The sequence below is a fragment of the Anas acuta genome, chromosome 11 (genome assembly GCF_963932015.1).
Source record: "Anas acuta chromosome 11, bAnaAcu1.1, whole genome shotgun sequence".
In the NCBI taxonomy this organism is placed as follows: Eukaryota; Metazoa; Chordata; class Aves; order Anseriformes; family Anatidae; genus Anas; species Anas acuta.
The window spans coordinates 12916646-12944075 of NC_088989.1; the positions used below are offsets into that span (position 1 = coordinate 12916646).

General features: G+C 46.4%; 1 protein-coding gene and 1 long non-coding RNA gene across 2 annotated transcripts in view; one reads left to right on the forward strand and one right to left on the reverse strand.

Moving 5' to 3' along the window:
• Positions 1–2468: 2468 nt before the first annotated feature.
• On the reverse strand, positions 2469–5534 carry LOC137862285 (uncharacterized). The gene is made up of 2 exons (XR_011100166.1): positions 5290–5534; positions 2469–5114 (listed from the first exon to the last, which is right to left on the reverse strand). It is a non-coding gene; the product is annotated as an uncharacterized lncRNA (long non-coding RNA).
• A 4158-nt stretch (positions 5535–9692) lies between these two features.
• DNAH1 (dynein axonemal heavy chain 1) overlaps positions 9693–27430 on the forward strand; it is a 73897-nt gene continuing 56159 nt past the window's right edge. The window contains exons 1-14 of the mRNA XM_068694161.1: positions 9693–9954; positions 12751–12997; positions 13566–13638; positions 15991–16165; positions 17506–17662; positions 18422–18554; positions 19514–19675; positions 20188–20440; positions 21654–21811; positions 22594–22805; positions 23791–24089; positions 25083–25233; positions 25781–25974; positions 26749–26974. Coding sequence (XP_068550262.1) covers positions 9941–9954; positions 12751–12997; positions 13566–13638; positions 15991–16165; positions 17506–17662; positions 18422–18554; positions 19514–19675; positions 20188–20440; positions 21654–21811; positions 22594–22805; positions 23791–24089; positions 25083–25233; positions 25781–25974; positions 26749–26974 — 2454 coding nt within the window. The 5' untranslated portion in view covers positions 9693–9940. The remainder of the gene's footprint in view (positions 9955–12750; positions 12998–13565; positions 13639–15990; positions 16166–17505; positions 17663–18421; positions 18555–19513; positions 19676–20187; positions 20441–21653; positions 21812–22593; positions 22806–23790; positions 24090–25082; positions 25234–25780; positions 25975–26748; positions 26975–27430) is intronic.

Genomic DNA, 27430 nt, shown 5'->3' on the forward strand with positions numbered 1-27430 from the left:
TATGATGAGCTATTTTCTCCAAGGGGTATGATGCTGCTAACCTGTTGGGCCTATTTGATGTGTAAGGGAGAGGAAATGGGGGAGAGGATTATCTATTAATGAACATAATCAGATGTTGAATGTAAATATGGACTACAGACTATCATCCAGGGGAAAGATCCACCACTAACTACAATGCTTTTGTTCTGCCTTCAACAGAATCAGACCTGAAAACCTGGGGCTGGTAGAAAATGAAATATTTCCTACCTCAGGCAGCTTATGTAAGGCAGAAATGTGTGCAGACACGCAAAGATGATCTCCCAACTTAACAGGTGAGGAGGCAGCAACAGATGCAAGCTCGTGCTAGCAAGGTGGTGGCCTCAGGACTCTAACACATCCCTAGAGGATGCTTGGATGTGGTAAATAAATGATTTTACAGTGCAGGCTGGACCCTCATGCTTGGTGTGACTGGCTACTCGCTCTACACTGCACACCGAAAGAACAGCCCCTGGCTTTGTGGAAGAGGCATTTGAAAAGAAGAAACAGAGATGGTCCCAGAGAACTGCATGTTTCTCCTGCAGCCTTGCCCTCAAACTCAGAGCTGGACACCAGCTCAGATGCCAACACACGGGCCTGGGTACCAGTAGCTGTCTTTGTCACAGGCTCACTCTGGCTGTCATCTCAGCCTCCTGCAATTCTAGCCATGTTGTCTGTTCCCAATACAACGGGACGATTAGGGTTGATACCTGGAGCAAGTTCCCCGGTAGTTTCACCTGCTTGGTAGGTGCCCTGCTCATTCCCCAAACTCCTTAGAGTGGTTACAAGCTGCAGACCTGCCCCTCAGCTCTTACACAGCTGAGGAAGACTCTGCAGGATCAGATCCTGCTGGTGCTGCAGGGGTGCTGATGCCCAATCCGTGCATGCCATTGTCAGGCTGTTCCTGGAGGGGTGCATGGCTTGAGCACACTTCTTGGATCATGTCCCAGCTACAGCATCCAGGCTGCCAAGCACTGCAGCCAGAAACACTTACCTCTCACCTGGAATAGGCTGCGTGATATATTTAGAAACCCGCTTTTTTCATTGTTTTTAATTACATTCAGCTTTTCTGATAGTCCTGCTGGTGGTCGGCCACACAGTTTTTAGAAAATGCCACCCAGCAGTGTGTGGGCCCTGTGTCTGCCTGTGAGCCAGGTCCCATCTGGCTGTAATTACTAGCTTCACATCAGCAGAAGAATGTAATATTTAAACACAAATGTTCGATGTTTGCATAGAAAACCTTGGGATAGAAAGCTCTTGATGATCAGCCTGCGGGAGAGGAGGTGGGGCTGCTGCAGGTGAGCCTTGAGGTGTATCGGTAGAGTTATAACAAGACTTTGTGGGACACATAGAATCATTGAATCATAAAATATCCTGAGTTGAAAGGGACCCATAAGGATCATCAACTCCAACTCCTGGCCCCTCACAGGTTTACCCAAAAATTCAGACCATGTGACTAAGAGCACAGTCCAAACACTTCTTAAACTCCGACAGGCTTGGTGCAGCGACCATGTTCCTGGGGAGCTTGTTCAAGTGTGCGACCACCCTCTCAGTGAAGAACCTCTTCCTGATATCCAGCTGAACCTCCCCTGTCACAGCTTGACACCATTCCCTCGAGTCCTATCACTGGTTGCTAAACAGAAGAGATTGGCACCTGCCCCTCCACTCCCCCTCATGAGGAAGCTGTAGGACACAATGAGGTCCCCCTCAGCCTCCCCTTTTCCATGCTGAACAGGCCCAGTACCTTCAGCCACTCCTCATATGTCTTCCTCTCTAACAGACCCAACACAGGGATGGAGAAGGGGAACCCTAGAGACATGATTCAGTGAGGTGTTGCAAGGAAGAAACAAATTTTTAGGAAACTGGTGTGGACAAGGTCTGTTTTCTCTGAGTGGTCTCTTCTTCCATCCTTCTGGTGACTTGAGCTCCACTAAGCAGAGAGACCCGTGCCAAAGATGTGGTCTGACCTGTGGAGGACAAAATGCCTTCGTTCAAATGCTTAACTCCACTGGCTGAAAAAAAAAGGTCAGAGGGTGGGAAAGAGCAAACCAGAGAGAAATGGAACCTACTCATCCAAAGCAATCCTGTCTCCTCTGATTCAGTAGGTGCAAGGTGATCATCCAGATTCTTAAGCTGCTAGAAGAGCTGCTGAAATCATCACAGGCTTCTTGCCCAGAGCAGTAGCCATCAGAACAATCATAACATCATAACATCTGGGGGACCTTGGCTGCTGAGTCCCCAGAGAAGAGTGCAGGCTTTGACATGTTTCTTGAGTACCTAAGCTCAAAGAAATACAGAAGATGTATTACAGTGGCCCCTAAAATGTAACGTTGAGAGTATAGTGGGTGTTAGCTACTACAGGGCAGACCTTGCATCCCCCAGAGAAAGTGGCTGATGGTGAGCCCCATCTCATCCAAGGGATCTTCCTCCACTTGCAGGGATCAGTCTGATCACTCTTGTGTATGAGGCTTTGCCTCACTGCCTGATGATCCTTTGGAGAAGGATCCACTGATGATCCTTTGGAGAAGGTAAAAAATGAGGCACTGGGCTGCCAAATAAGAAAACATCTTCATCCATTCCCAGGCACCTCTGGGAGGTCACAGAGATACGCGTGCTGTCTGCAGCATCCTCCTTTTCACATTAAGGTCCAAGGACTATGTGGCACACCCAGCTGAACGACAGCCCTGAAGCTGCTGCTGGTCTGTGTTACACCTCTTGTAGGGTCAATGGAACCGGAACCCTGCATCATTTGCTTTCCCAGTGGGTTTTTCCCCATTATCTCCCCCTTATTTTTTATTTTTTTTTTACACACCTTGAGATGGCTTTCATTCATGATGCCACCATGTGGCTGGTGGCTGTTTCTTCTTGGGCTTTTCCTTGTCATTTTATACCAGCAGGAGGTTAGCGCAGATGCAGGCTCCCAAATGCCTCCTCGCTGTCTCAGGGGGGTTCAGGGCTTTTTTTCTGCAGCTTGTGCACCCAAGGCAAGCAGCCTTACTGTCGTCATTGCCTCTGAGAAGCATTGCTCATCTCGGCAAACTTTAAAGCCGCATCCTGACAGACCAAAATAAATCAATCAATAAATAAATCGTCCGTCTCGTCTACTGGATTCTGCAGTTTATTTCCTCGGTGCTGATGAAAAATAGTTGGATGCTTAGTAGCTTCATGAGACTAATTATGATAAACGGTCCCATCGCTGCTAATATCCGGCCATTAATTCCCAGATGGAGCTGCAGAAAATGTCAGGAATGGAAATGTCAGCTCTCTAAAAGGACCTGGCAGGTATTGAAGTGGGGACTGGAGCGTCAGCAGAGGAGGCAGCAGAGGGAGAGACAGGAATTAGCCGGATGATGATACACATTCAGAAGTTTTACTTCTTCTAACTTGATCACCCAGTTTCTCCTAGTTATATCTCTTGCAAGCAGTGCCATGACCATGTCTCCCCTCAAATTTTTGAGGTCTGTTCCCTTCACTGAGGCAAAAGACTTGGTGCCTACTAAGTGGATGACACTTCCTTTGAAGGGAGGGAGCTCAACCTTAAGCTTCAGGAGTCTCTTTCCCATAGAGAAATGTCACTTCTTGTAATGCTGGCAGGAGTGACCAGCAGCAGCACTGACCTGAGCGCCCCATGGCACCTGGTTCTGATAACAATGGCAGGTTGCTTTGGCCATCACGTGAGGGTGATGTGCAACTTGCCAAAGCCTCTGATACTGAGCCCAGTGGGACACACTTCCAGATGCCAGACACTGCAGTGTCGACTCTTTTGTCTCCTTCTTTCTTCTCCCAAGGCAGCAGTGGTCGTTGCTGGACTCAGACATCACCCAGACATGGCTTCTCTGCAGGCTGCCCTACAGGACGGGCACACCAGTAACCCCCATTACACCCAGTGCAGGCCAGGGAGGCTACCTGCAACAAACGGTCAAGCTCATTTTCCATTTTTCTGTAAGTTTCATGTTTGCATTCACATTCATATTTATGTTATTGCAATAATCACAGTTGCATACAAAAACAAACAAACAAAACAAACAAACAAAACCAGAAAACAGCAAAAACACTTGTTGTTTTTTTTTTTTTTTTTTTTTTTTTTGCTTTCTACCAATAGTTTTTAATGATTTCCTTCTGTGTTAGACACAGCTCTTTACATTCTCTACTAAGCAGGAAGGCACTTCAAGAATAGATGCACCAGCCACACAGATGATGTGAAAGCCCAAATATTGATGATGCTGTTACTAACGGCAAGAAGTCAGGCTGACACTTCAGTGCAATAAATCAGCCAACAAACAAATGTCAGGAAGATAAGTTTTGAAGTCATTCTAAATCCCAAAATGTTGGGTTGTCCTCTTGTGTGGAAAGCCACCACTCTGACACATTGGCATGCTCAAGCCTCTGTTTCTGTTCTTGTTAGACTTATTCTAAGACCTGGTACAAAGAAATACATCTATTTTAATAGAGCCTATCTATTTTATTCAGTCCATTGGCTCAGGCCTTGCTTTTTACAGCTTTTGCAATATTATTGTTCAGATGAGGAGCTATTCCAGCTTTTGGCACATGCTTTCAAGTGGAAAAAATCCAAGCAGGTCGGGGATTCCTTGATAAAATGCCAGTTGGTTGAAATAAAGTTTTTGTTTGTTTTGTTTTTGTAGAAATTCATTAGTTTGAGCAATGCTGTTTGTCAGCAAAGGATGGAATTTTCACCCCAAACCAAATGATTTGGACACTTACCTGTTGGGTAACATTGAGCCTGATCAGTCTGGTCCAGAACACAGCATTGAAGGGAGGTTCCCCACACCCTGCACCGAGCACCCAAACCACAGCCCTCCTGGTAGGGAGCCAAGATGCCTCTGCTTCTCTCATGAAAATCTTGATGTTCCTCAGGAGGCTTCAGGGAAAAATGACCATCAGGTCATTTCCCCCAGTCTTATTTTTTTTAAAAAAAGGTGTTCTCCTGACCTCCCTGAATGCACAAAGTTAATAGGCTGAGGACCTCGGTCCCTGTATGTCGTCTGGGAAAGCCGGAGTTGTAAGACTGCTAGTATCTCTTCAGAAGTGGCTTGCAATTCTTTTGGGATGGTTTTCACCGGAGGCGGGTGATACATTTCCTAGAAGAGAGCAGTTCTATCTATAGTTTCCTGAGTGTTGTGTTTTGCATGCTTGAAGGTTGTTTGTATTTCTGAGATTTCTGCAGAGTGCCAGGAAATGTCACCTCTCAGGCTACATTCCCAGCACAGACTGGCCATATTGGCTTCCTCGTGAGGCAGAACCTGCTACTCTTACCTTGGATGACTCGTGTCCCAGCTGCCAACAGCCTCCTCTCCTCAGCAAGAGCTGCTGACACCTGCTTTGCTGCTCCTAGGGGCCAGGAGTTAGGCTAAGGGCTTGATTTTGATGCTTTCTCCAAGGAAGATGGAGAAGTGCCAGGACCATGTCTGCTGGGGTGGGGAGCTCTGGTGTCCATGGGATGCTCCCATGAACATCCTGACAGATCAAGTATCTGCAAAGGTATCCCCTCAGGCTGCATGAAACCTGGCTGCCCATCTGGCTGGGGTTTCTGACTTATTAAGGGTCCAGCTGCAGGGGATTTGGGAGCCAGCAGGTGGAATCCTCAGGAAAATCTCTGAAATCAAGATCCCAATAAAAGTAGGTTCTACCTAGAAATATCTCCCAGCTCGCTGGTGGCTGACGGGATTTTTCTATTTGTGGCCATATAGAGAAGATGGCAGCATTGTATTAGAGATGGTTCTGGCCAATTCAGCCAAGAAAAACCTATTGCAAGCTTTGCTGACCATCTCTGCTGAGAGCTCATCATTTGAGGCTTGCTGAGCTCCATCACCACCACTGCTCAGCTGTGGCCCTGGCAACCCTCACTACCAAATTCCTATTTCTGGTCAGCCCCATGCTTTCTGTGCACTTTCCATGGAGAAGCAACCAACGCCCACAAAATCCTCTCTGAAGCCTCCTGGATGGGCTGGCAGTGGGATCCTGACTGAGAGAATGTGCCCTGGGGAGACGCTTTGCTGCAGCATGGTGGTGGAGACGAGGGAGAAAAGTAACCAACAGAAATATTCAAGTCTCATTCATTGTTTGAGATTAAGGGGAAAATTAGAGTTTGAAAGCACAGAATTCACAGCTGGCTGGTATGAACTGCTACGCCAGTCCCAGCCTTTGTGAATTCAAGGTAACCATCTGCCCTGCATTGAGAAAGCTGTGACAAGTAGTAGGAATATAAAGGTGAATCTGTCTTGATGTTGCTTTCCCAGAAACAAATTGCATTTTCAGGAGAAGGGCATCAGGCAACATGAAGCCAGACCTCATCCTGTCTCTCCCTGATTTGTGACTTCCTTGTGGGTTTGCATTTTTGGGGGTTGATCTAAGTAGATTCTGTCAAATGTACCGTTAGCGTTGTCAACATGTGGTGTTTTACTCTAGATTAATGCTGTCTCTTGTGTGTGGGAGCACACGTAGGTGTGGAGACAGAGAAATCTAGGGCCTTATTCTCCAGTGGCCTTGTGTTTAGAGGATCATTTACACCTTCAGCAAAATGCGTGTGGGGTGGGTATGGAAACACTGCTAAATCTGAAGGTGCTCGCCACCCACGCTGGAGAGGTGCAAGTGATGAAACAACTCGCGCATCATCTCTGAGGTCCACAGAAGTTGGGCATTTTGGTATTTTATTATTCCTCCTATAACTAGAGGAAGGCCATTCCCTGTAAGAGTGTATTTGTATGTAATACTCTGCCCTGGTGTTTTCTGAGCTGGTTTGGGGGTAGATGCTTCAGAGCTAAAAGAGGTAAAAGTTGAGGGGAGGAAAAGTGCCTACAACAGCTCTTGGACAATACAAAGCAGAGGAGCCAGGCTTTTCAGGCAAAGAAGAGAAACAAGGTCTTGTAAACAGAGCCTCACTGATCAAGCTAGTCCACTAGAAACTCAGGAACCTGTCCTTGGAGAACCATTTTCTTGGGAGCTCATCACCACCTGTAACTACTGGCAGACCTGTGGTCTGGAAAGGCAGAAAAAGAACAGGAAGAACTGTTGGAAGGAAGACAGAGCTAAATGTTTTGTGTCAGCCCAGCTGGGGACAGCATCTAAGCTCAGGCTGAGACAAGGAGGAACCACAAAGACATTCAGCAACACTGCAGCTGGCTGTGCCAAATGCCAGCCACTACCACTTTGGATCTGCTGGTGGAAATGGGACATGGTATTGGCACACCCTGCTGCACCCATCAAATGGGTGAAACATGGGATGGTTGAAATGAAACAACCATCACTCAGGACATTGATAGGGAGCACGATCAACTGCACACCCGTTTAGTTTCTGTTCTGGCTTAGTAGGTTTTTGAAGGCCCAACCAATTGAAACAATTGAAACTGTTTGGTTTTCATCTCCTGGCTTGCTGAAGCATTTTGTATCAAACTTTGAAAGCCTGGTCAAAAATGAAGCAGAGCTAACCAGAGGGACAGGAAGACCTGCTATGAATTCAAACCCACTGCAAGGGGCACAAAGCTGGTGTGAAAATTTTGGTATTTTCCCATGCGAAGTGCAATGGAGCTTCATCTCTGTATCCTCTGGGCCAAGAAGCACAATCTGTGATACCACCCCTGGGATCTCCAGGAAGAACCATAATTACATTAAACTTAATCAAGGCAAGCCAGCATGTGCTCCTTTCTTAAATTAAGCAACGAGGCCATCAGTGTAATCGAGAACCTACTCCTGGGGGTTTCTTAAGCAAATTCGGGGATGACAGAAGCGCTTCCCTCCTAAACTCCAAGACCTGGCAGGGTGAGGAGACAGTGCTCATTGCCTGGGCTCTGCTGCCTCCTGGTGGCACAGCCCCTTGCCCCGCTGCCATACAGCCTGGACACGGGCCTGATCCTCTGTCCCCCTGGACAGGACACACAGCATCTCCAGGGCTACCCAGGAAGCCATGCAGAGCTATCCCCACCTGGCCGTGCTTTTGAGTACTTAGCCCCAAAGCAGTTGTCCATCCAAAGCTGTTCATCTCCCTGGGGCTGCATGAGGATGCGAGCAGGGTGAGCTCCTTCCTCCTGCAGCCCCTCATTTTGCCGGGTGTCTGCCCAGCTGGTGGTCATTATGTTCTCCAGGGGCACATCCCATAGGGTTAGTCAGCCCTCCCAGGTGGCATGACCCAGAAGATGTGATGGTTTAGGATGTTCATGGGTACATAAACTCAACTGTAAATAACCCCAGGGGCTGGCAGCCCTGGGAGGCAGAGGCTGGTGATAGCTTGGTGGTGGTGGCGGCCTCTGCTAGTGGTTCGGTGGTGGTTCTATGGCAATGGTGGCTCTGTGGTGACCCTATGGTGGCAGTGGCAGCTCTGTTGTGGCAGTGGTGTCTCTGTGGCCGTGAAGGTGGCCCTGTAATGGTGGTGCCTTTGTGGCAGCTCTGTAGTGCCAACGGTGACTTGAAGTCAGTGATTACTCCCCTTTGGCAGTAGTGGCATCTCTGTAGTGGCTTTTTGGTGGCAGTGGCTCTTGGGTGGCAGCAGGGACTCGGAGGTGACTCTGTGGTAACCCTATGGTGATGGCGGGCGCTCTGTGGAGGCAGCTCTGAGGTGACCTTACGGCAGCAAGCAGCGGCCGTGTGGCACTGACTGGGGGGCACTCTGCGGTGCCAGCTCGAGCCCCCAGGTCCCCCGTGGTGGCAGAGGAGGCCCTGCGGTGCCATGGGCAACCCGGGCAGGCCTGGGGCAGCCGGGCCGTTGGCAGCAGCGGCCGCACGGGGCCGCCACACGGACGAGCCCGAGCGCCCGCGGCGGATTCCGCCCCCCCGGGCAGGCACCGTTGGTGCTCGGCCCCTCCGTTGAGGACGAGACCGACCACCGGGAGAGCCCCCAGGCCGGGTTAAGGAGCGGGTAGGGCAGCGGAGGGGGCACGGGGTGAGACATGGAGCGGGGCGGTGGAGGCGGCCCCCGGGCGGTTTCCAAGGCGCCGTGGACGCCGCCCGGGTGCTCGGCGCTCCCTCAGCTCCCTTCTTTACAGCACAAGGAGGGCTGGAGCAGGGGGTGGTGGTTAAAGGGGTTTGTTGAGAGCTCGTCGGCTCGCCCGAGCTCAGGGTAAAGGGCTTAAATTAGGGTAAAAAAAGAGTTTCTGCACGGTGATGGTGTCTGATGTGGGGTTCTGGCTATCAAGACTATCAAGAGATAAATAGATTTCAGATTGATGGCTGTTCGGTTTTGATCTGTGGCTTTGCTTAGGAGGTAGCTTATTTTTAAGTACTCTTCTGTTGCAATTTTTAAGGCCGATTTGAATGTTATTAGAAAGAAAAGAGGCTTTCTTAGAGCATTTTGTTGAAGCTTTGCATCAAAGAATAGAAGTAGAGACAACAGATCAAAAGTTGTTGCCAGACATTGGGAAAGACACACGGGAGTTTCTCTTCTCAGATCCATAAAGCCTGGATTTACTGAGAAATTGTAATTATAGTTTTGCCACGATGACACACAGACGCTGTAGCTGATGTTGTGTCAGCAGTGCCATTAGGATATGCTCTGATTTTGAGTAGCTCAATTTAGCCTAACACAGCGCACCTGGTATATCTAGGAAATGCTCTTCAGGTGTGGGAGACCCTGGCTGAGCAGCTGGGGGAAATGTGTGTTTTGGCAGGAGAAAGATTTTCAAAGCTTCTTGTGGCTAAAGCTGGGAGGACGTGAGGCCAGGTGGGGGTTTGCTGTTGCAGGGGGGTGCTCCTGGATGCTGGGGTTGAGGGGGTTTTGGTGTCTGCAGAGGACCTGCTTTCAAGCAGAAACCTTAAAGCTCTCCACATCTCATCACTTTGCAATGAGCTGGCTTGCTCAGCTTTGAACCTCACTTGTCAGCGGGCAGCTCTGGCCCTTGTGGGCTGAGGAAAGTGCTCCACGTGGGAAGGCAGAGAGAGCTGCAGAGGTGGCAGGTAGCTGGAGTGTGACACCAACATGGCTCAAGCCAGGTTTGCTGCTTTTCTCCAGTGTCTCTCGGACAACAAAGAAATCTTCAAGTGCTGGCTGTGTCACACTGCCTGAGGTTGCTGTAGCAGATCTGACTGAAATCTCAGGCAACCGACAGTCTTGACAATCCACACAAAGTCCTCCTGCCCATGGATGGGAGCCTGGGATCACTGCAGGATGGAAATTTGGGAGGACATCCCCGGAGCCTGGGTGCTGTTCTTCTTTCTGGAGGCTGGGGAAGAGCACGTTGCTCCACAGTAAACCCCTTGGCACAGTGTCTAGGTTGAGTGAAAGAGAGGGGGTCTCTCTTTTTCTTAAACCAGAGTGGAGCCCGTTTCTGGGAGCTGGGTGGGAGCATCAAGCCGCGTGCTGGGAAACCTCCTTGATGGTGGTGGGCTGGCTGGAAAGCAGCATTCCCTTTGTGTTCAGCAGTTCTCCATCTCTCAGTCAGCTGTAGCATGCTCAGACAAGCTGTTTCACTCAGCTGGCTGACAATAAAACACTGGAGGCCTGGTTTTGTTCTTTAGTTTGGGTGGTACGTGTCAGTTTTGTGTCGGCAGTTACCAACACCAGACCCTCTCTCTGGGCATCTGCAAGAGTGTGACAGGTGTTTTCAAGCTGGAAACCGACTAGAGTTTTGTTTAACTGTGAGCAAATGGCTCAGGAGGGACTGCACAGAGGTGTGAGTGAATACCTAGGGAGCAAAGCAGCAAAGAGTTAGCCCTGCTGTGGGCAGGCTTAGTGCATGCTTGCTCTGTCTTGGGTGCTTGGCCATAGCTTGCAGCAGCCTTGCTGTGGGTTCTGGGCAGAGATTGGCAGACCTGCTAAAAGGAGCACGGGCTAAAGGTTTGGATGAGCCTTGCCTCTTGGAGATAGTGTTTTGATTTGGTTGGGTTATGGATTCTGGTCCTAAAAGGTAAAAGCACAGTGAGTCACACTGCCACCTCCGCCCCTTCTCCCGGGAGGGATGCTCAGGTGATGAGGCAGGAGAGCCGCAGCAGGGCTCGTTCCGCATTGCTGCTGTTCTCTGTGCCGGTGCAGCCGGCAAGGAGTCCAGCAGCGCTTCATCAGGGATCTTTGCATCTTGGCTGATACCAATCAATCCTGCTGGGCTGCTAAAATAGATGTGGCCAGAGCATAAAATAGCTAATAAAAACAAAATCCTCCGTGGAAAATTCATTCTTCAAGGTATGAGGTTCCAGTTGCCATACCAGAGAGAAGCTGAGAGGAGAAAGATTTGAGATTTTTCTAGCTTGAAGGAGGGGAGAAAGTATTATTGATCTCATCTCCCAAGCCTCTGCAATCTGTTCGTTCACTCTGTGTCACTTAAAGGATTCGCATCATGGTAACCTTGATTTATTATCCGATTTCTTTTTTGATTCAGCCTCTCAAAATTGTGCACTGGCTTGAACCTACGGTAATAAACCCACACAGTCATTCCCTCTTATCTCAGGCGTGCATGTAATGCTTTCTCTGCTATGTGTACCTGATTCATTCTTGCAGACAGACAGCAAGGTGAATTTTAGGGGGGAAAAAAAATCTGATCGGGGTGTAAGCCGGGCACAGCTTTCACTCTGTCGAAGAGCAGAGGGCATGGCAGGAAGGGGCAGTGTGCTGTCACCTCACAGTCAGTGGGACCAGGCAGGTACACACCAGCAGTGGCCTACAGGAGCAGGTGAGATCTTTCTAAGGATTAGCTGCAGCGAGACAAACAACTCCCACTCAGCATCCTGCTGTGGCGGCTTGGCCCCCAGAAACAAGCAAGGCAGGTGCACGAGTCTTAGGAAGGGTGCAGGATGCAAATGTACTCACATAGAGCTAGGTGAGGACTCTGGGTCTAGCCCTGAGCAGGAATTGATGAATAAGCCATATCATGGTCAGAATAGCATCGAGAGACTCTGCGGAGGGCTTTGACTCATAATTTATAGGAATAAGCTATGCGGCTATGTGTGGTGGTGCTGTCAGCACATGTGTGTACAGGCTGGAGGGGCTTGTGTTGCTTTAGCTGTACTAATTAGTGACACTAGGCATCTCTGTGTTTAGACAAGCCTAAAATCAAGGGTTGCATTATCATCATGCCAAAAGTCCGAGGGCTGCTCTTAATTAGTTTCTCTCAGTGCATGAAGGTTTTTATAAAATACAGCCATGCAGCTGTGATATTTGCCTGGACTTGCAGCTCCTGAAGTGGAAGAATAGGAATTATTTGTGAGCTGAGATCACCAGCAAAATTATCCCCTGCAGGAGGATAGAGAGGGGAGCTTCTGGCTATATTTTAATATTCGTCAGGCAATACTTAAACACCTCTCCTGAATTATTTAAATGAAAGAGTCAGACCTCACAGCAGAGTCACCGTGTTGGTATCTAGGCTGTAGCCTACTCCCACTGGAGTCAAGTGTGACAAGGTTTTTAAGGGGGTTTGGTACAGCAAAAGTAGCACTTCTGTTGTAGTCCCAGTTTACTCAAATCCTCCTGGCAGCCTTCTGCATGTTGCCACAGATCCGGGAAGCCCCTGCTGCTTCAGGAGAGCAGGTTTTTGTGTGCATGCTGTTGGCTTTTTCCTCCAGGACCCATTAGGAATAATAAAACGTTTTCTTTCCCCAGGGTTAGTGAGCCATCCAGCCAGCCATGTGAGACCAATGGCCCTCAGGTCTTGAAGGCAGCACTTGGTACCAAAGCAGGGGGCTGAATCTACCTTGTTACCCACTCATCTTCTTAGCAAGCCAACGATATCAGCACAGTGGGGGGTGTGTGGAGGAGTGCCAAGGATGATGTTTAACAGGCTCGATGTCTTTTCGCAGTAGCAAGCCCAGGGTTGCATCGCAGCATTGTTCTCCTTGGAAGATGGATAAAGCAACGAAGGATTTGATGAAATCTCTGGGTAGTAGCCCCAGCCCTCCCTGTACCAGTGGTGAGGCTTCATGCTTGGACAGCCCAAGAATGAATCTGTTGCTTCCCAGTAGCTGCAACAAGGAGGCAAAAAAATACTCAGCCTTTAGACAAAAGGCTTACTCTGTCATCACTCCAGGAGCCTCCAGCATCTCAGGGGTAAGTGCAAAGAGCAATTCTTTTTCTACCACTGACCTTAAATGGAAAAAAAGTGTACCTATGGTGCACCTGGGGTGAAGAAATACAGCTTTCATTCCAGGTCCTAGCCTTCGCTTTGTTCAGAGGCTTTTGTGCAGGGCCTTGACCCTTACAAAGTAAAGCCATAAGGCTCTTCCTGATCACACATGTGCTGCTCTCCTCAGTGGCCATTGCTGTCTCGGTCTTCATGGTGTTGCTGGGTTTAGGATACCAGTGCAGCAGGGCAGACCAGGCAGAAGATATCTCAAAGTAAAACCCTGGTGACTGCCTGCCTCATCAGTCCACATTTTAAGTTGACTTCAGGCTGCACATTGACGACAAATCCCCTGCTTCTCTGCATGTTGGACTGAAGTTCCCAGGGTTGTGTGCCTCTCTGAGCTGTTTCTGACTTATTAACAGTCTCATTTGTCCCTAAAGCTCTGGTAAAGTGAGTTTTATTGTCTCACTGTCTCTTTGGACACCTAAGCCCACCCTCCCACTGTGCTATAACTGCTCTGTTATCTCTGACACTTCCCTCACTGTATTTCAGGATGTTTGTGCTGCCCCTCGTATGTACCATGCTTTAGTAAAACAGGCGGACCTCGAACAGCACACCCCTAAAGGTAAATATACTGAGAGAAAAGGTGACGTGGCAAGAAGCAGAGCCATGAGCCTTATGGGTGCTTGTGCTAAGCGTGCCAGGAACAAGGCTGATCGTTATGGGATAGTGCACTGCTTTCATTCTCCTCTCAGTGCCAGGAAAGGTGCTGAGCTGCTTGAATGTCCCATGAAAAATGAGTTTCATGTACAGGTAGAGCAATGTTGTCTGAGTGGGTGGTAAAACCATGCTCCCTTTTCTCCTGGATGTAGCCACCCCCAAGGTTCAGGGTGGAGTGCGTTGCTGTCTATGGCAGTTTGGTTCCAAAATCCCATGTGGAGTTTGGCATGTGGCATTCAGCAGTGCCATATGCCAGGAGAGTGCTGAGTTTACGTGTGTTATCGTTGGGTGCGGAGATGGCAGTGCCACTTCCCTGGTTATCCAGAGCAGTGACATGGGACCTGCCTTCTAAAGCCATATTCAGGATCTGGGTACTGCAGCCAAAATCATAATCCTCTCTCATTTATTCATTCTGCATCCAAATGTGCTCCCGAGTGCCTTGTTCTCTCTTTGATGCAAGGGATCATCGTGCATACTGAGCTGCTGGTCCCACCTGCTTATGAGAGCTTGTTGTCTCGTGGATGCTCAGATACAGGCACAGAGCAGAGCTGAAAAGTCTGCTGGCACTCTCCCTGCCCCTAGAGCATTCCTGGGGGTATGGATCATAGACTGACAGCGAGTGGGGAGAAAGTGTGCATTAGAGAGGATTTTAGTCTTAGAGAGATGGTAACTATATATACACCACTTTCCTGTGCTTAGAAGTGACATTTATTTTCATGAGTGAGGACAAATGATTGCATCCTCAAGTGAATCTTGACAAGACAGACTCATCCCTAACAAGTGCAGACAGATCTCTATTTATGATCTGCTGCTTCTTCAAGGGGGAAGAAGCTATCAGGCTGGAAATGTAAATGCAAATGAAACACTAAGTATTGACATAAATAGTTGATAGTGCACAAAGTGCCATAATGGATGGTGCCATGGATTTTGCAACAATGGAGTGACAAAATTGGAACAGCTGTGCTCAAACAACAAATACAAATCAGGGCCATTCTGTGAAGACCCCGAGTGAGAGATGTGCATGAGGCTAAAGGAGCAGTAGGAAACCCTCTGCATTTTAGGGATTCCTCAAAATTATCGTAAGCTTGTATATTGGTATGGACAGTGCAAATATTTAGGATCCTGTTTATTCCATGTGAGGGAGAGGAGAATAGAGGGAGGAGTCAGCTATCTTCTTGAGTCCCTAAGCAGGAAGTGTACAGCTACAAGGGTGCTGTCGGGATCCTCTAATAAGGTCATTTGTTTCTCTTTCTTTAGAGGACCCTCTCAGGGTCAGGAAGTGTGTCTGGTTTCAGCACTGTTGGCTGCTCAACACCATTACCTTGAATTCAAGGGGTCTCAGCCCTGATGCAGACAGAAGCACATTGTTGCAGGGCGAAGGACTGGGACCAAAGCTTGACTTCCACAATACACATTTAAGAACCAGAACCCTAAGATTCTCCTTGATCAAACGTGAAAGTTCATCAAATGAAAAGCTCTCACTCCACCAAAATCTATTTTTTGGCTCAGTGTTCAGCTCTGTCTAGGGAATAGTGCTTTTTAAAGCTCGCATGCAATTACTTAATTTAGGTTAAGCTTCAAATTCCCAGTTTGCTGCTGTTCTATTATTTGCAGCTTGTTTAGCTATACAAACAGTTTGGTTTATTTATGGAGTAAATGACATGGTTTAATTTCAGCCAATTCTTGGAAATGCATACTTTTTGCTTAGTCCACATTTCCATTGAGAACATTTGGCTGAATTGTGAGATTGTTAGCTGCTTAACCCATTTTTTTTTCCTCACACCACTGCTGATGTGAGTAGGAGGTTTGCTTGAGCAAGCTACAACTGAACCTTGCTCTCAGAGCAACCTGGTGTAACAGGGGAATCCCACCCTTTTCTGAGACTGAGGGAAGCCATGCACTAGAAACAGAACCTTGCCCACAGTCACGTAGAAAGTCTGCAGCAAAGCTGGGAACGGATCTCCTCCAAGCCAGGTCAGTGCCCTGCATGCTAATAAGGCTCATTAGAGTCAGTCTCAGGCTTCTGTGCCATCGTTTTAATAGTGAAAAAACGTAATGACATCTTGCATTGGGCAAAAAGATCTTCCCTCTCCGAGACATTAAAGTTTGTTTCCCCTTTGCCTGTTGAATTTCTCTCTCACAAATCTAGTGAAGCAACTTCTGGAGATAACCTGGTAGATAGCACAGTGCTCCTGTGTGTGGATATAAAGTGGAGTAATTTCTGGTGAGTTCAGATGTTTACTTCTTTGTCTCTTAGTCACAACCTTCAAGATGCCTGAGGACTTTGAAAGTGTCCTGGATGCGCAAGTGACTGGACCAACCACTAAGAACCTCATCAAGTCAGATTTCCCAGTAGAGTCATTTAAGCCCAAAGTGCAGATTGCCTTCCAAAGGCTTCCAGGGCAGTGCCCTCGGAGGATTGAAGTAGAGAGGTATGTAAGCAGAAAGTGGCTGAAGGCTTCATCATGGAATGGGCTCAGCAGGTTAAGGTGTTGATTCCTGCTTTTATTAGCTGGCATATAAAAAAATCCCTAGGAAAATACTTTCTTGTAAGGCGGTGGTGTCCAAAATGGAGTGTGTGGACCCCAGAGGGTGTACAAGACAATCCACTGAGGAGAAACAAGAAAATATTTTTGTACCATTAATAAATAAAAATAAAAATTTTAAAATAGCGTTTATTTAATCTTTCTCCTCTCTTTTTAATTTATATTGTTTGTCTTGTAACGTATGTAATATATTAGTACATGACTATTTATTTATAAATTATATACATGTACAGGTTAATGTTAAACTTTTTACTGATAGAGGTGCATGATCAGAAAGTTCTGAGACCACTGCTGTATGGGTTTTGTACCATTTCTGAGTGCTCAGACTGCACTGTTAACTTAGGATTAGACTCAAATAATCAGCTTTGTGATAAAAAAGGCTTCTCAGTTCCTGGTTCTTCCTGGCCCCAGTGCTCATTGCAGATCTTCTGCTGCTTGTCCCTGTCCTGCCAGTTGAGCCAATTGAATTGTGGGTGTGGGAGTTCTTGACATCAGCAGAATCACAGAATTGTCTAGGTTGGAAGAGACCTCGAGATCATTGAGTCCAACCTCTGACCTAACACTAACAAGTCCTACACTAAACCATATCGCTAAGTTCAACATCTAAACATCTTCTAAAGACCTCCAGGGGTAGAGACTCCACCGCTACCCTAGGCAGCTCATTCCAACAATATTCAAGGATACAATCCACATTTAAGTAAAAAAAAAAAAAAAACACCAACTAGTAAGTCATCTTGAGGAAGAAAGCAAGCCTTGCTGCTGGAAAAAATATTTAGAACAACACTGGTAGGATCCACAAAGAGCGGAACATGTGTGTACTAGGTCCCTGAGAGTGCTCTGTGATCCAGCTGTTCTCTGCTGTTGTGAGGCTGATCCCCACAGCAGTTGCTTTGGACTTGTCCTGGTTTCAGTTAGGACAGAGGTAATTTTCTTGGTTTCTAACTGAAACCAGGACAGGACTGAAACCAGATGCTTTTCCACATTGGCTCAGCTCAGTGTACACAGCTGGCTGTGGCAGTTATTGTTGGCAATGGCAGTAGGCTGGCAATGGAGCCTCCTGCAACCCTGCTCTCAGTGTGTCAGCTTGTCAGATTTTAAAACTTGGATGACCTCTTATGCCTTCTGGTAAGCCTGCAACATCCCGGTGCAAGGATATGCAGAGCTATGGGTATGGGAGCCCTTCTAGGTGCTTTAAATGGTTATTTCTCCTATTCAATCCAAAACAGGAGAAGGCGGCTATATCTCAGCTTCGATGTTGCTCAGCTCTTGGCCAGTGAGGGGATAGACTCCAATCAGCTGATGCCAAGGCACCATGATCCTGAAAATATGCCAACTATTGAAGAGAAAAAAGATCCTGTCTTTCCTACCTATCTCCCACTAAAGGTAAGAAAACACATTTAGCACTTGTGATCTCATTGCTTATACCACAGGATGTTTCTGAGAATCACAGGATGCTTAGCTGTCACTGATACAACGAGGAATAAAGCAATGCTTTGGAGCACTGGGCCCTGACAGATACCTACGTGATGGTGAGCATCTTCCACAGGGCATCCATAACTTCCATTATATCCTCGTTGAGGATGTTCCACATTGTCATCTGTGCGTTCAAATAGAAGGTATTGTTTCGTGTTTCCTTCTGGATGCAGTAGTCAACAGTATTTTTGTATGGAACCTCTCCAGGTGGTGGCCTCTCCCTTGGAGAGGACTAGAGGTGCAGATATTGCTCTTTGGGAGAAAACTGTTGATCAAAGATCAGCACAGCTTTTGTGCCTTAAATGTTTTTGCTTTTTGTAGCCTGTCTAGGAACTGCAAACTTCTACAGCTTCCTCACAAGGGGAAACAGAGGGGCAGGCACTTATCTCTTTTCTGGTGACAGTGATAGGACCCGAGGGAATGACATGAAACTTCATCAGGGGAAGTTCAAATTGGATATTAGGAAAAGGTTCTTCAGTGAGAAAGTGGTGGGGCCCTAGAACAGGCTCCCCAAGGTAGTAGTCATGACAGCAAGCCTGTTAGTGTTCAAGAAGTGTTTGGACAACACTCTCAGACGTTCTGTATTTTACTTCTTTCATTAAATTTTGTACCAGGTATTTTATTCTTTCTGAAACAAGACTTAATTTCACTTGTGCCCTGGCTTTTTAGATATTTGATGATGAAGAGTATGACTGTCGAACACCAGAAGAGTGGATCTCACTAGGACTGGAGCCAGGATGTCCTGATAGAAAGCCAGTGCCTGGAAAAGCACTTTTACCTACAGATGATGTGCTGGGACATGGTAAAACTTGAATGAGTTACTGTTCAAGTGAGGCAGTGCTAACGATTATGGGCCCATTTAACAGAAGGGAACATAGATTCTGATGAATGCAGCTCTGAACAGCAGAAAAGCAATAGCTCATTCTGACCAGGTTAAAACAGTCAGAGCAAGAGACCGAGGATCTCTATGACTGTCAGTCCTGACCTAGACTGACTGTACATTTTAGAAATAGCCTCTGACTTTTACCTTCCTGTTTCTCTGCCTGTAAGTCAGTACAGTCAAAATTTTGCTTTATTGATATGTAGGCTGAAGTTAGCTTGAATATATTATATTTTGTCTGGATTTCAGGAAAGATCAGAAGTCAAGTGTAGTTTACAGTGAAAATCCAAGGGGTAAATCTGGGGTAAATTAAATGACGTGAATGTATGTTGTTTTCCTGTCACCCAGAGCCTTTGCAATGAGAACACATTACTAGGTACACGTGTAGTGGAGTCCAGTTGTGACTGCAGCTCATATCAACACATATGCACAAGCTTTAGAAGCATAGGAGGTGGCACGAGTACTGACTGCGGCTCTGGAGTAACCTCCGGAGGCTTGGCTGGCTGCAAAACCAAAATGTCTGAAAGCTAAGCTGTGTAAATTCCTGGGCAGCCAGCATGTGATGGCTGACTTCTGCTTGCTGTTTGTGTGCAGCTGCCCTGGGGAACGCTACACCTGATCACACCCCAGAGGAGGGAAATGGAGGGCTCTGGTGTTGCAAACAATTGGCAATGCTGGACAGTGAGACCTGAGTTTGTTATTTAGCTGATCACAGCAGAAATGAGATTGACAGAGATTGAAGCTAGTAAATGGATTTGATTGTAGCCATACCACTCTTATCAGAAAAGCGCTTGCTGTAGCCCTCTGGAAAAGGGCTAAAAATCCCCTAACCTGTTAGTTAGAAAAACTAACCCTCTTTTAATCCTTGATTCTTCTCTCAGAGGATCCCAAAAGCCAGAAATTAATCTACAAGTGGATTGATGTTGGTGTTCTGGATTATGATAAGGAGACAAAGCTCTACTTGGTCCATAAGACAGATGAAAATGGGATGGTGCGTGATGAAGAAGGGAGACCCATCCTCAATGGAGGAAAAACTCCAGAAGGTGTGTTTCAAGTAAGGCTTTTGGGGATCTGGCATATATTCAGAAAGCCAGTCCATTACCCACACTAGTCCTAAGCAAAGATGGGAGTGATGTAAAGCAGTCCTTTAACCCTCTCCCTGACACCACTTTTGACATGTCTGTTTAACCTGCCTGAAAAACTTCCAGATGAGAGAAGTCCATACCTCGTTTTAACAACCTATTTGAGGGCTTCCCTGCGGAGATGCCTTTGCTTTTTCTGTCTCTCACCTTTCCTGCCTTTGTGACAACTTAAATATTGGTCTTTCTGGGCATTTTGAAGGGGTTGTGGACAGATTAAGATGAACTTGCACCTTTTGAAAGGCTTGGAGATGCTACTAATTCCATGCTCCTTGCTTTCCTCAGAATTTGTCCCTCGTTTTGATCTCCATTAAGCCAACGCAGTTACATTGTCCCTCAGATGTTGTCAGCACCACAAGCCATTCTGAGTTTTGTGTTCCCTGTAGACTTCTGTAAACTTCACTTTCATTTCCCAGGAAGAGCCCCACTGCTGTCATGTCAGTACTGGGTGCCACGAGTTTGCTTGCTATTTCTGGCTGAAGATCCTCGAGTGTTTGCACAGCGGGTAGTTTCTGCCAACAACTTGCGTAAAAAGACAGAGGCACTGATGCTCTATCACCTGTATGTGGACTGCATGCCCACAGATGGACTAAATAGCATCAGCAAGAAGAGCCTGGGGAGAATGAAGCTGTGGGCTCTGCATACTCCCAAACTGAAGAAGGAGAAGAGGTAAAATATCAAGTACATGTCCTGTGTCTCAGCCTTCAGCCCTGTTGTAAGGCTTCACAGGGGTACGAAGTGGGTGGCAGTTGAGGCAGATCCTGAACAGCCAACTCATAGCCTCATTTGATTTCCGGCATGTGCACATCTCTTGCCCCGAATGTCATCAGCAGTAGGTAGGATGGGAGGCCCGGTAACTGTGCAGGATGGGGTAAAGGAGATAGACTTCACGTGCAGATCCACTGAGCCGTGCTTACACATGCAGTTAAGTGGCCTTCAACAGCAGAAAGTTGGATGGAAATGGCCTGGTTGACCTTGCTGTCTCCCTGTGCTTCCAGTGCACAGATCAGTCATTTTTGAATTGATTTGCAGACCACCAACTGCCTCTAGAGAGTTGGCTGTTTTTTGCTGGTGACAGTTCTACTTGTTAACAGCTCCAAAAAGCAAATCAAAAGATCTGCACAGGGTGAAGCAAACAGGACATGAGATCTCCACCTGGATATATAATCGAGTGTCTCTTTGAGATGCAGTTCATGTCAGGAAGGCATTTTAAGCATTCCTGGGTTGATGAATCATAAGCCATTAGTGGTTTTGCTGAAATCAGCCATGACTGATTGCCCTGCTCAGACAGGAAGGTGTTAGGGTCCGTAGAGTCCACGAGCCTAAACGGAAGGGTAGGAGAGTAATTGGTCTCTGTGAACAGAAATACAGGCACAAAGAAAAGTACTATGTGTGCTTGGAGTGAAAGATGATGATTTCCTAGGGTAAGCAGAGCAGGCATTCAGCACTTATACACGTGTTCTGGCTAAGGAAGCTAACATCAAGAGGTGTTCAGCAGGAGGCAGTTGGGAAGATGCTCCAGAAAGCCCTGCTTCTCCAGAATTGCCAGCTAGCTTCCTCAGCTCTTTGTTATTAACCCTCCCCTCTGTAATGCTTCTCTGTCTGCATGCCCCCAGTAGAGATTTTGCTTTGATATGAAAAGACATTTGAGAAGGCTGCAGTCCTACTTCTAGGTCCCCATTTACCTCCAACATTAAATGTCGAGTTGATAGCTTTGATGGTTGTTCTGTTTTCTGCACGGCTGTGCTAATATATTTAGTACTAAGTGAGCTTCTGGGTTAGTAGATCCAGGAATGAATGAAGGATACATCTTGCATTAAAGCTACAGACACACTTCTGCTTAGACATAGTGGGTTATCATTGTTCCCATGTCTTGTAACAGAGTGTTAGACTGTATGGACTGTCTGGAGAAAGAAGTGAGATTAGACTATGAGCGCACCATGAACAGGATCATCTTTGACAAAGTCGTCACTTCCAAACCTCAGACGTTTTCTTATGTCACCCTGCCAGACAAAGAGGAGAAGAAAGTATCAGAGAAAGGTATGGGATAGAGTGGAATAGTTTGAACTTGGTGTGCTTATAGGATGTCTGTCTATGATAGGTTTTATAGCTTGTTACAGAAACTCTCAGGTTCACATTGATGATTAAGGCTCATAAGGGACAGCAGGAAGAGATGATATGAGACTTCTGAGTATGCTTGCTCTTTTTTAGAGTGTATTTGCATGTTCATGTTATCTCAGTATAACACATTACCATCCATCAGCTAAGCTGCAGTAAGTCTGCACCTTTAATGGCACCAAATGCATGGCAGTATAATTAACTTAACTGTCTTTCACTCTGTGCTGTGCTAGGGCTGGCTGCCTTCTATTTGCTGTGCTCAGCTGTGGCATACTTCAGGTGTAAAAGAAGTCAGGCTCTTTTATGCTCTCACACTGGAGGGAAATGATCGCAGTAAAAGGGATGAGGGGAGGGGTACTTCGTGCACTAAAACCTTCCAAAAATTGGAACACCTTCAGGTGGTTTAGAAGTAGCTTGAGATGATCCAGCTGTGTTCTGAAGCCTCAGTGGGAAGATTCCACAAGTCCTACGTGTCAGGTACCAACAGTCCCTCAGCTCCTAATGGGAGGCTGCAGAATGACTCTGCTGCAGGGCAGACACTCTTTCATTCAGCCATGTAATGGAGCTGTTTTCATGATAAGGCTCATGCACTGGAGGAGAGTCCTTTTCACAAGCCCTACCCTTAAAGGGATCTGTACTCTTCCTCTATAACAGAAATGGAGTTGCTGTTGCAAGTAATAATGTGTTCTTTTCTTTGGTGCCAGGGCTCATCTGCATCCCAGGCTACCCTTTTGGCAAACAACAAGCAGACTTCAATTTTGTCTCGCTCCTGACCAAGCCAGAAGTTATCCTTGTCCTTGCACAGGTTCATGATGAGTGCAACAAGGCAGCTACCATGTCTCTGTTTAATTCAACCTTAGCCAAGCATGTCAGCTTGGAGGAGTTTGAAGAGATCCAGACCCAGACCTTCACCCAGGTGAGGCAATGCTCTTAGTTCTGTGCTGAACAAACAGCCACATAGGGCTACACAGCCCCTCCTCTTCCCTCCTCATCTCCTGCAGATTACAGTCCTGGCTGGCATTTACAGGTTTCTAGTTTTTTGTTTTGTTTTGTTTTGTTTTTTGTTTTTTTTCCGTATTCCCTTCAGGTGCAAGGCACAAGATTCTTCCTGAAGCACTCATGGGGGTAATGCTTTTCTACACTCTGTTCTTTATGTACTTAATGAGATTACTCTGCTTGCACTGTCAATAGACAGACTAGGACAAAAAATTGCAACCCTCTAGTAACTCTCACCAGATTTTCTTGCTCTCTAAACGAGGACAGCACTTTGCACACTGGGTATGGCCATGCAGAGTAGCTACACACCTTGCCAAGGGTTATGCAGTGGCAGAGGGCATGTGCCAGTCCTTCCCAGTCCCATGCTGTTTCAGCTAGGCAGTGCTGTCATCCGCTCGGTGACTGAGAGTGTGTTATTGAACACAAGCAGCAGCTGCCTGTGGAGCAAAAGTGACACTTGGTGGTATTTTAATAAATTAAAGCACTGCAGGCTGCTGCTGCCCTTGGTTGCTTCCCCCCTTTCTCCTCACTTGTCAAGAGAAGACGACGTTCTGTCCTTTACTTGCTCATCATACTGTCTACACAACTTTTTATAAGGGACCCTGACACAGGCAGCTCCAGGGATACTGTTCTATAGAAAAGAGAACAAAAAGGAAAGACTATGTATAAAAAGAAATAATAGAGGACTCCTGCATTTTCATATCAGGCTTTATTTTGCAGGTCTTTTGTCAGTGAAGATGTATGGCAAGTCTTCAATGCCACAAGTGTATGCATGGATTTGTGAGTTACAGTACTAAACAGTTACTTTTCACAGAGAAAATCCAGCAGACCCAGCAAACCTGGCCGTACTGTTTTCCTGTCAGCCCTCGGAGGATTACACAGCTTGCTTTGTTTATTTGCCCTAGGTTCAGACATTTCTCAAGGATACTTGGATCAATACTCTAAAGACTGCAGTAAAGAGCAGCCTGAGAAATGCAGGCAAAGGCTGGTACAACCTGGAACAGAGCAATTGGGATATCTACCAGATGTCCAAACTACATAAGCTGATGAAGCGCATCAGATTCATCATGCAGGACTCTGTGCGCAGTCTGGTGCAGAAATCACTGGTCAGCTTCACTCAGCTTTTTCTGGATGCTTGCCATAGTGTCCTGAATTGCTCAGAGGACGTGGAATGGGGAGATGACCTCATCAATAGTCCCTACAGGTAAGGAAGGAAGAGAAAAGAAGGTCAAAGGGTAAAAAGAGCATAAAAGTGTCATTGTCTTTCAAAGTACTGTTTTTGCAAGTAAGTTTTGAGCTGTATGGGAGCTATAAGCTGGGCTGTTCTCCCCAGCCCTCCATCTGACTCATTCTCTTGGGTCTGTGAGACCAACACACAGCTTGCTGCTCTGCTAGTACAGCTTTCAAGTTGCTGATTTAATGATGTGAGGCACCCCAACAGAACCAAGGTCTACTTTACATCCTGTTCTAAAGATTAACCACTTCCAGCATCCTGGAAGGAGCGGGAAATTGCTGCTAACTTCTTTTTGAAACCCAGGAAGAAGAATACCAGGAAGCATTATGGGCATTAATTCCTCTCACTCTTGAGTTAAAGCCCAGGATTAGGATCTGTCCTGGGATCTCTGAGGAATACCAAATTCAGGCTGTCATTGTGCCTAGATTTTTTTTTTCCCCATTGAGTATTGATTTAAGGATTTCTATCCTTTGTGGTATTAAAAAACGAAAGCTTAGAAATTGAAAACAGGAGGAAAAGAAAAAACCTGCCACTCACATGAGGCTCTTACTAGAGACCTTGTAATCAGTGGAAGTCTTTGCACTGGCTTCAGCTGATCCCGAGCTGTGCTGCTGACATGCAAGATTGGGAGATACTCGATATAATTTCAGGAAGGCATTTTGAGAATATATTGGAGATGCTGAATGTGGTTCTTCTGTAAAGCTGCTCCTGTTCTCAACATAAGGTTATGTCTTTTGGGGATCCTGGTCATGATATCCACCTCCTTCTTAGTCAGATGAGAGGTCTCAGTGTCTTTACAGGTTTTTCATCATTTTGTACCTTCATCTGTATGGAGCAGTCCTCCTTTCCTCTGCTTTCATCTCCTATCCAGTAGGCAATTTTAGTATCAACACCACTGTGATATAGCTGTGTGCTGTTTTCTCAAAAAACATCTCTGTTCTTCCTCGTCTCTTCCCGTTGCAGACCTCAAAGGAATCCAATCTTTGTAATAGACCTTGTCCTAGATGGCAGTGGTGTTCATTTCAGTCCCTCTCTGGAGAGCTTCGAGGAGTCCCTCCTTTCTCTGTTTGACAAGGGAATACTGGTGACTCACACTGTGCCACAGCTGGAGAAGGTAACTATTCTGCAGCAGCTGTGATCCAGCTGTGCACATCTCCCCAGTGCATTGCAGCTTGGTATGAACACCCACAAGCTTGTACTGAGGGAAAGAGCTGCAGAAGTAGGTAGCTAGGAATCCAGTTTAGTTAATTCGGGCACAGTGCTGTGCTAATGCAGCGCTGTTCTGACAGTGTTTCTCTGTACTCTGCATCTCTGTAACTATTCTGCATGGTTTCTATCTCGTCTTTGGGTGCTGCAGGTTCTGTGGAGCCATGTCCTAAGTAGCGTGGTTGTCCAGAGAGCATAGGAGCTAGTAAAAATAGATTCATAAAGGAAATAGCACCTTGTCCAGTACCATTAGTGCCATACAGATCTCTTCTGCATATTCATCCTTCTCCCTGTTATTTTGAAAGACCTGTTTTAATAGCTTAAAACTGATAAAAACAGTTCCTGACACAATTAAGGATGGTCTGCATGACTTCCAAAAGAAGCCAGCCGCCTCTCCAGTTGGGGCCATAGCTAGCTCTGCTAGTCCTGAAATACCTCTCTTCTTCTTCTTCCAGTATGTGATGGAAAACATACTCATCATGGGCACACCCTTGCTGGACTCAGTGGGCTTGCATGAACCAGAAGTGGAAGAACTACGTGAGACTCTATGGTCGGCCATTCAAAAGGCATTGATCCTTCTCCAAGCCTATGCCAGGAAATACGAGAAGTTCCTGGAGCTCAATAACAATGATATCCAGTACTTGCTAAGGTAAGTGGTGTCTCACAGAGGTGCCTCTGACACAAACACAAGACTTTTTTTTTTTTTAAAGCTTTTGAGTGGATGTGTGTGAGAATGTGGGACCTGCTTTGAGCCCCCAAATGTGTGTGACACGTCTCAGATGTTCATATGTTAGATCAGACATCCATCAGAGGCAGCCTTCTGCCATGGGCAGTGGCCCATGCTTTTAAAGGAAATTGATGGTGGCAGAGAGAATTTCTTTGTGCCTCTGACAGCAGTCACATTCCTGACATGTTTGTAAGTGTAATTGGAGATATTAATGGCCCTAAAAATGACTCATCCTGTTTGAAAATCTAATTAGCATACTTGACTCTGACTTCAAATAGGGTCTGTTCAGGCTGATAGCATTCTGTAGAAAGTAATGTTTTCTTTTGTTTCAGCCTCATTGTTTTCACTGCCAGAACTTCTCTTCACACCTATGCTGTCCTTTACCCTCCAGTTATTTTAATGGTCTTTTTCTGGTGCCTTTTGTTTTTTCCAGTCAGTCCAAACCGTTGAACTGAAGCCGTTTTTCTTTTGTTATTACAACTACGGAAATTTACAAATCCCATCTAACAAGTTTCTGTGTCTTCTCAGGAAACATTGCTTCCTAATCTTGCCCTGTTTACACCACTGCTATCATTTTGTCTCTCCCTTTCCTCTTGCCTTGATACCTCTCCCATCATTCTTCCACTCCCTTTCTACAATTAAATTATTTTTTTGCATGTTTTCTACCTTTTTTTTTGTCGATGTTTTTACTTGCAGAGACTACCTAGAGCAATGTCCATCTGCTCAGGAAGTAATGACCATAGTAAACACATACTTGTCTGAAATGGAGAATCTGGACAACTCTCTACCTAGTTCTGTCGTCATTGGTCCCTTCCATGTCAGCGTAGAAGGTGTTAAGCAAAATTTGTCCAAAAAATACAAAGCACTTGCCACTTCCATGTTGGACTTACTGGCTAAAAATCTCCATTCACAGGTGGAGAATGTAAGTTACCTGGTTCCATAGATTGCCTCTCAGTGTCCTGTCCTGTCCTCCTGCTTTTGAAGTCAGTGTGTTTGTGGGATGGCCAAGAGACAACAACTGACGCTATGTTACTGAGAACATTCTAAACATTGCATTGGAGTTATTAGTTAAAAAAAATGACAGGAAGGGAAATGTGCAGACTGTTAAATATATTATGTGCCTGAAAAAATATCCGTTGAGATGCAAGTCTTCAATACCCTACTGTCTTATAAAAATAGTACCTGTGGATTGAAAAGATCTGTCTAGTAGACAGCTGGCAAATCCTTCCCATTGCTCTGAAGATAACTGAAATATAAACAGTTGCATCTTTCAGAGGTTTGTCTAAATCTGTTATCATCATCATTTCAAACACATACCTGCTGTTCCTCTTCCTCTTTTTTTTTTTTTTTCCCCAACCTCTTTTCATTCTACCTCAAA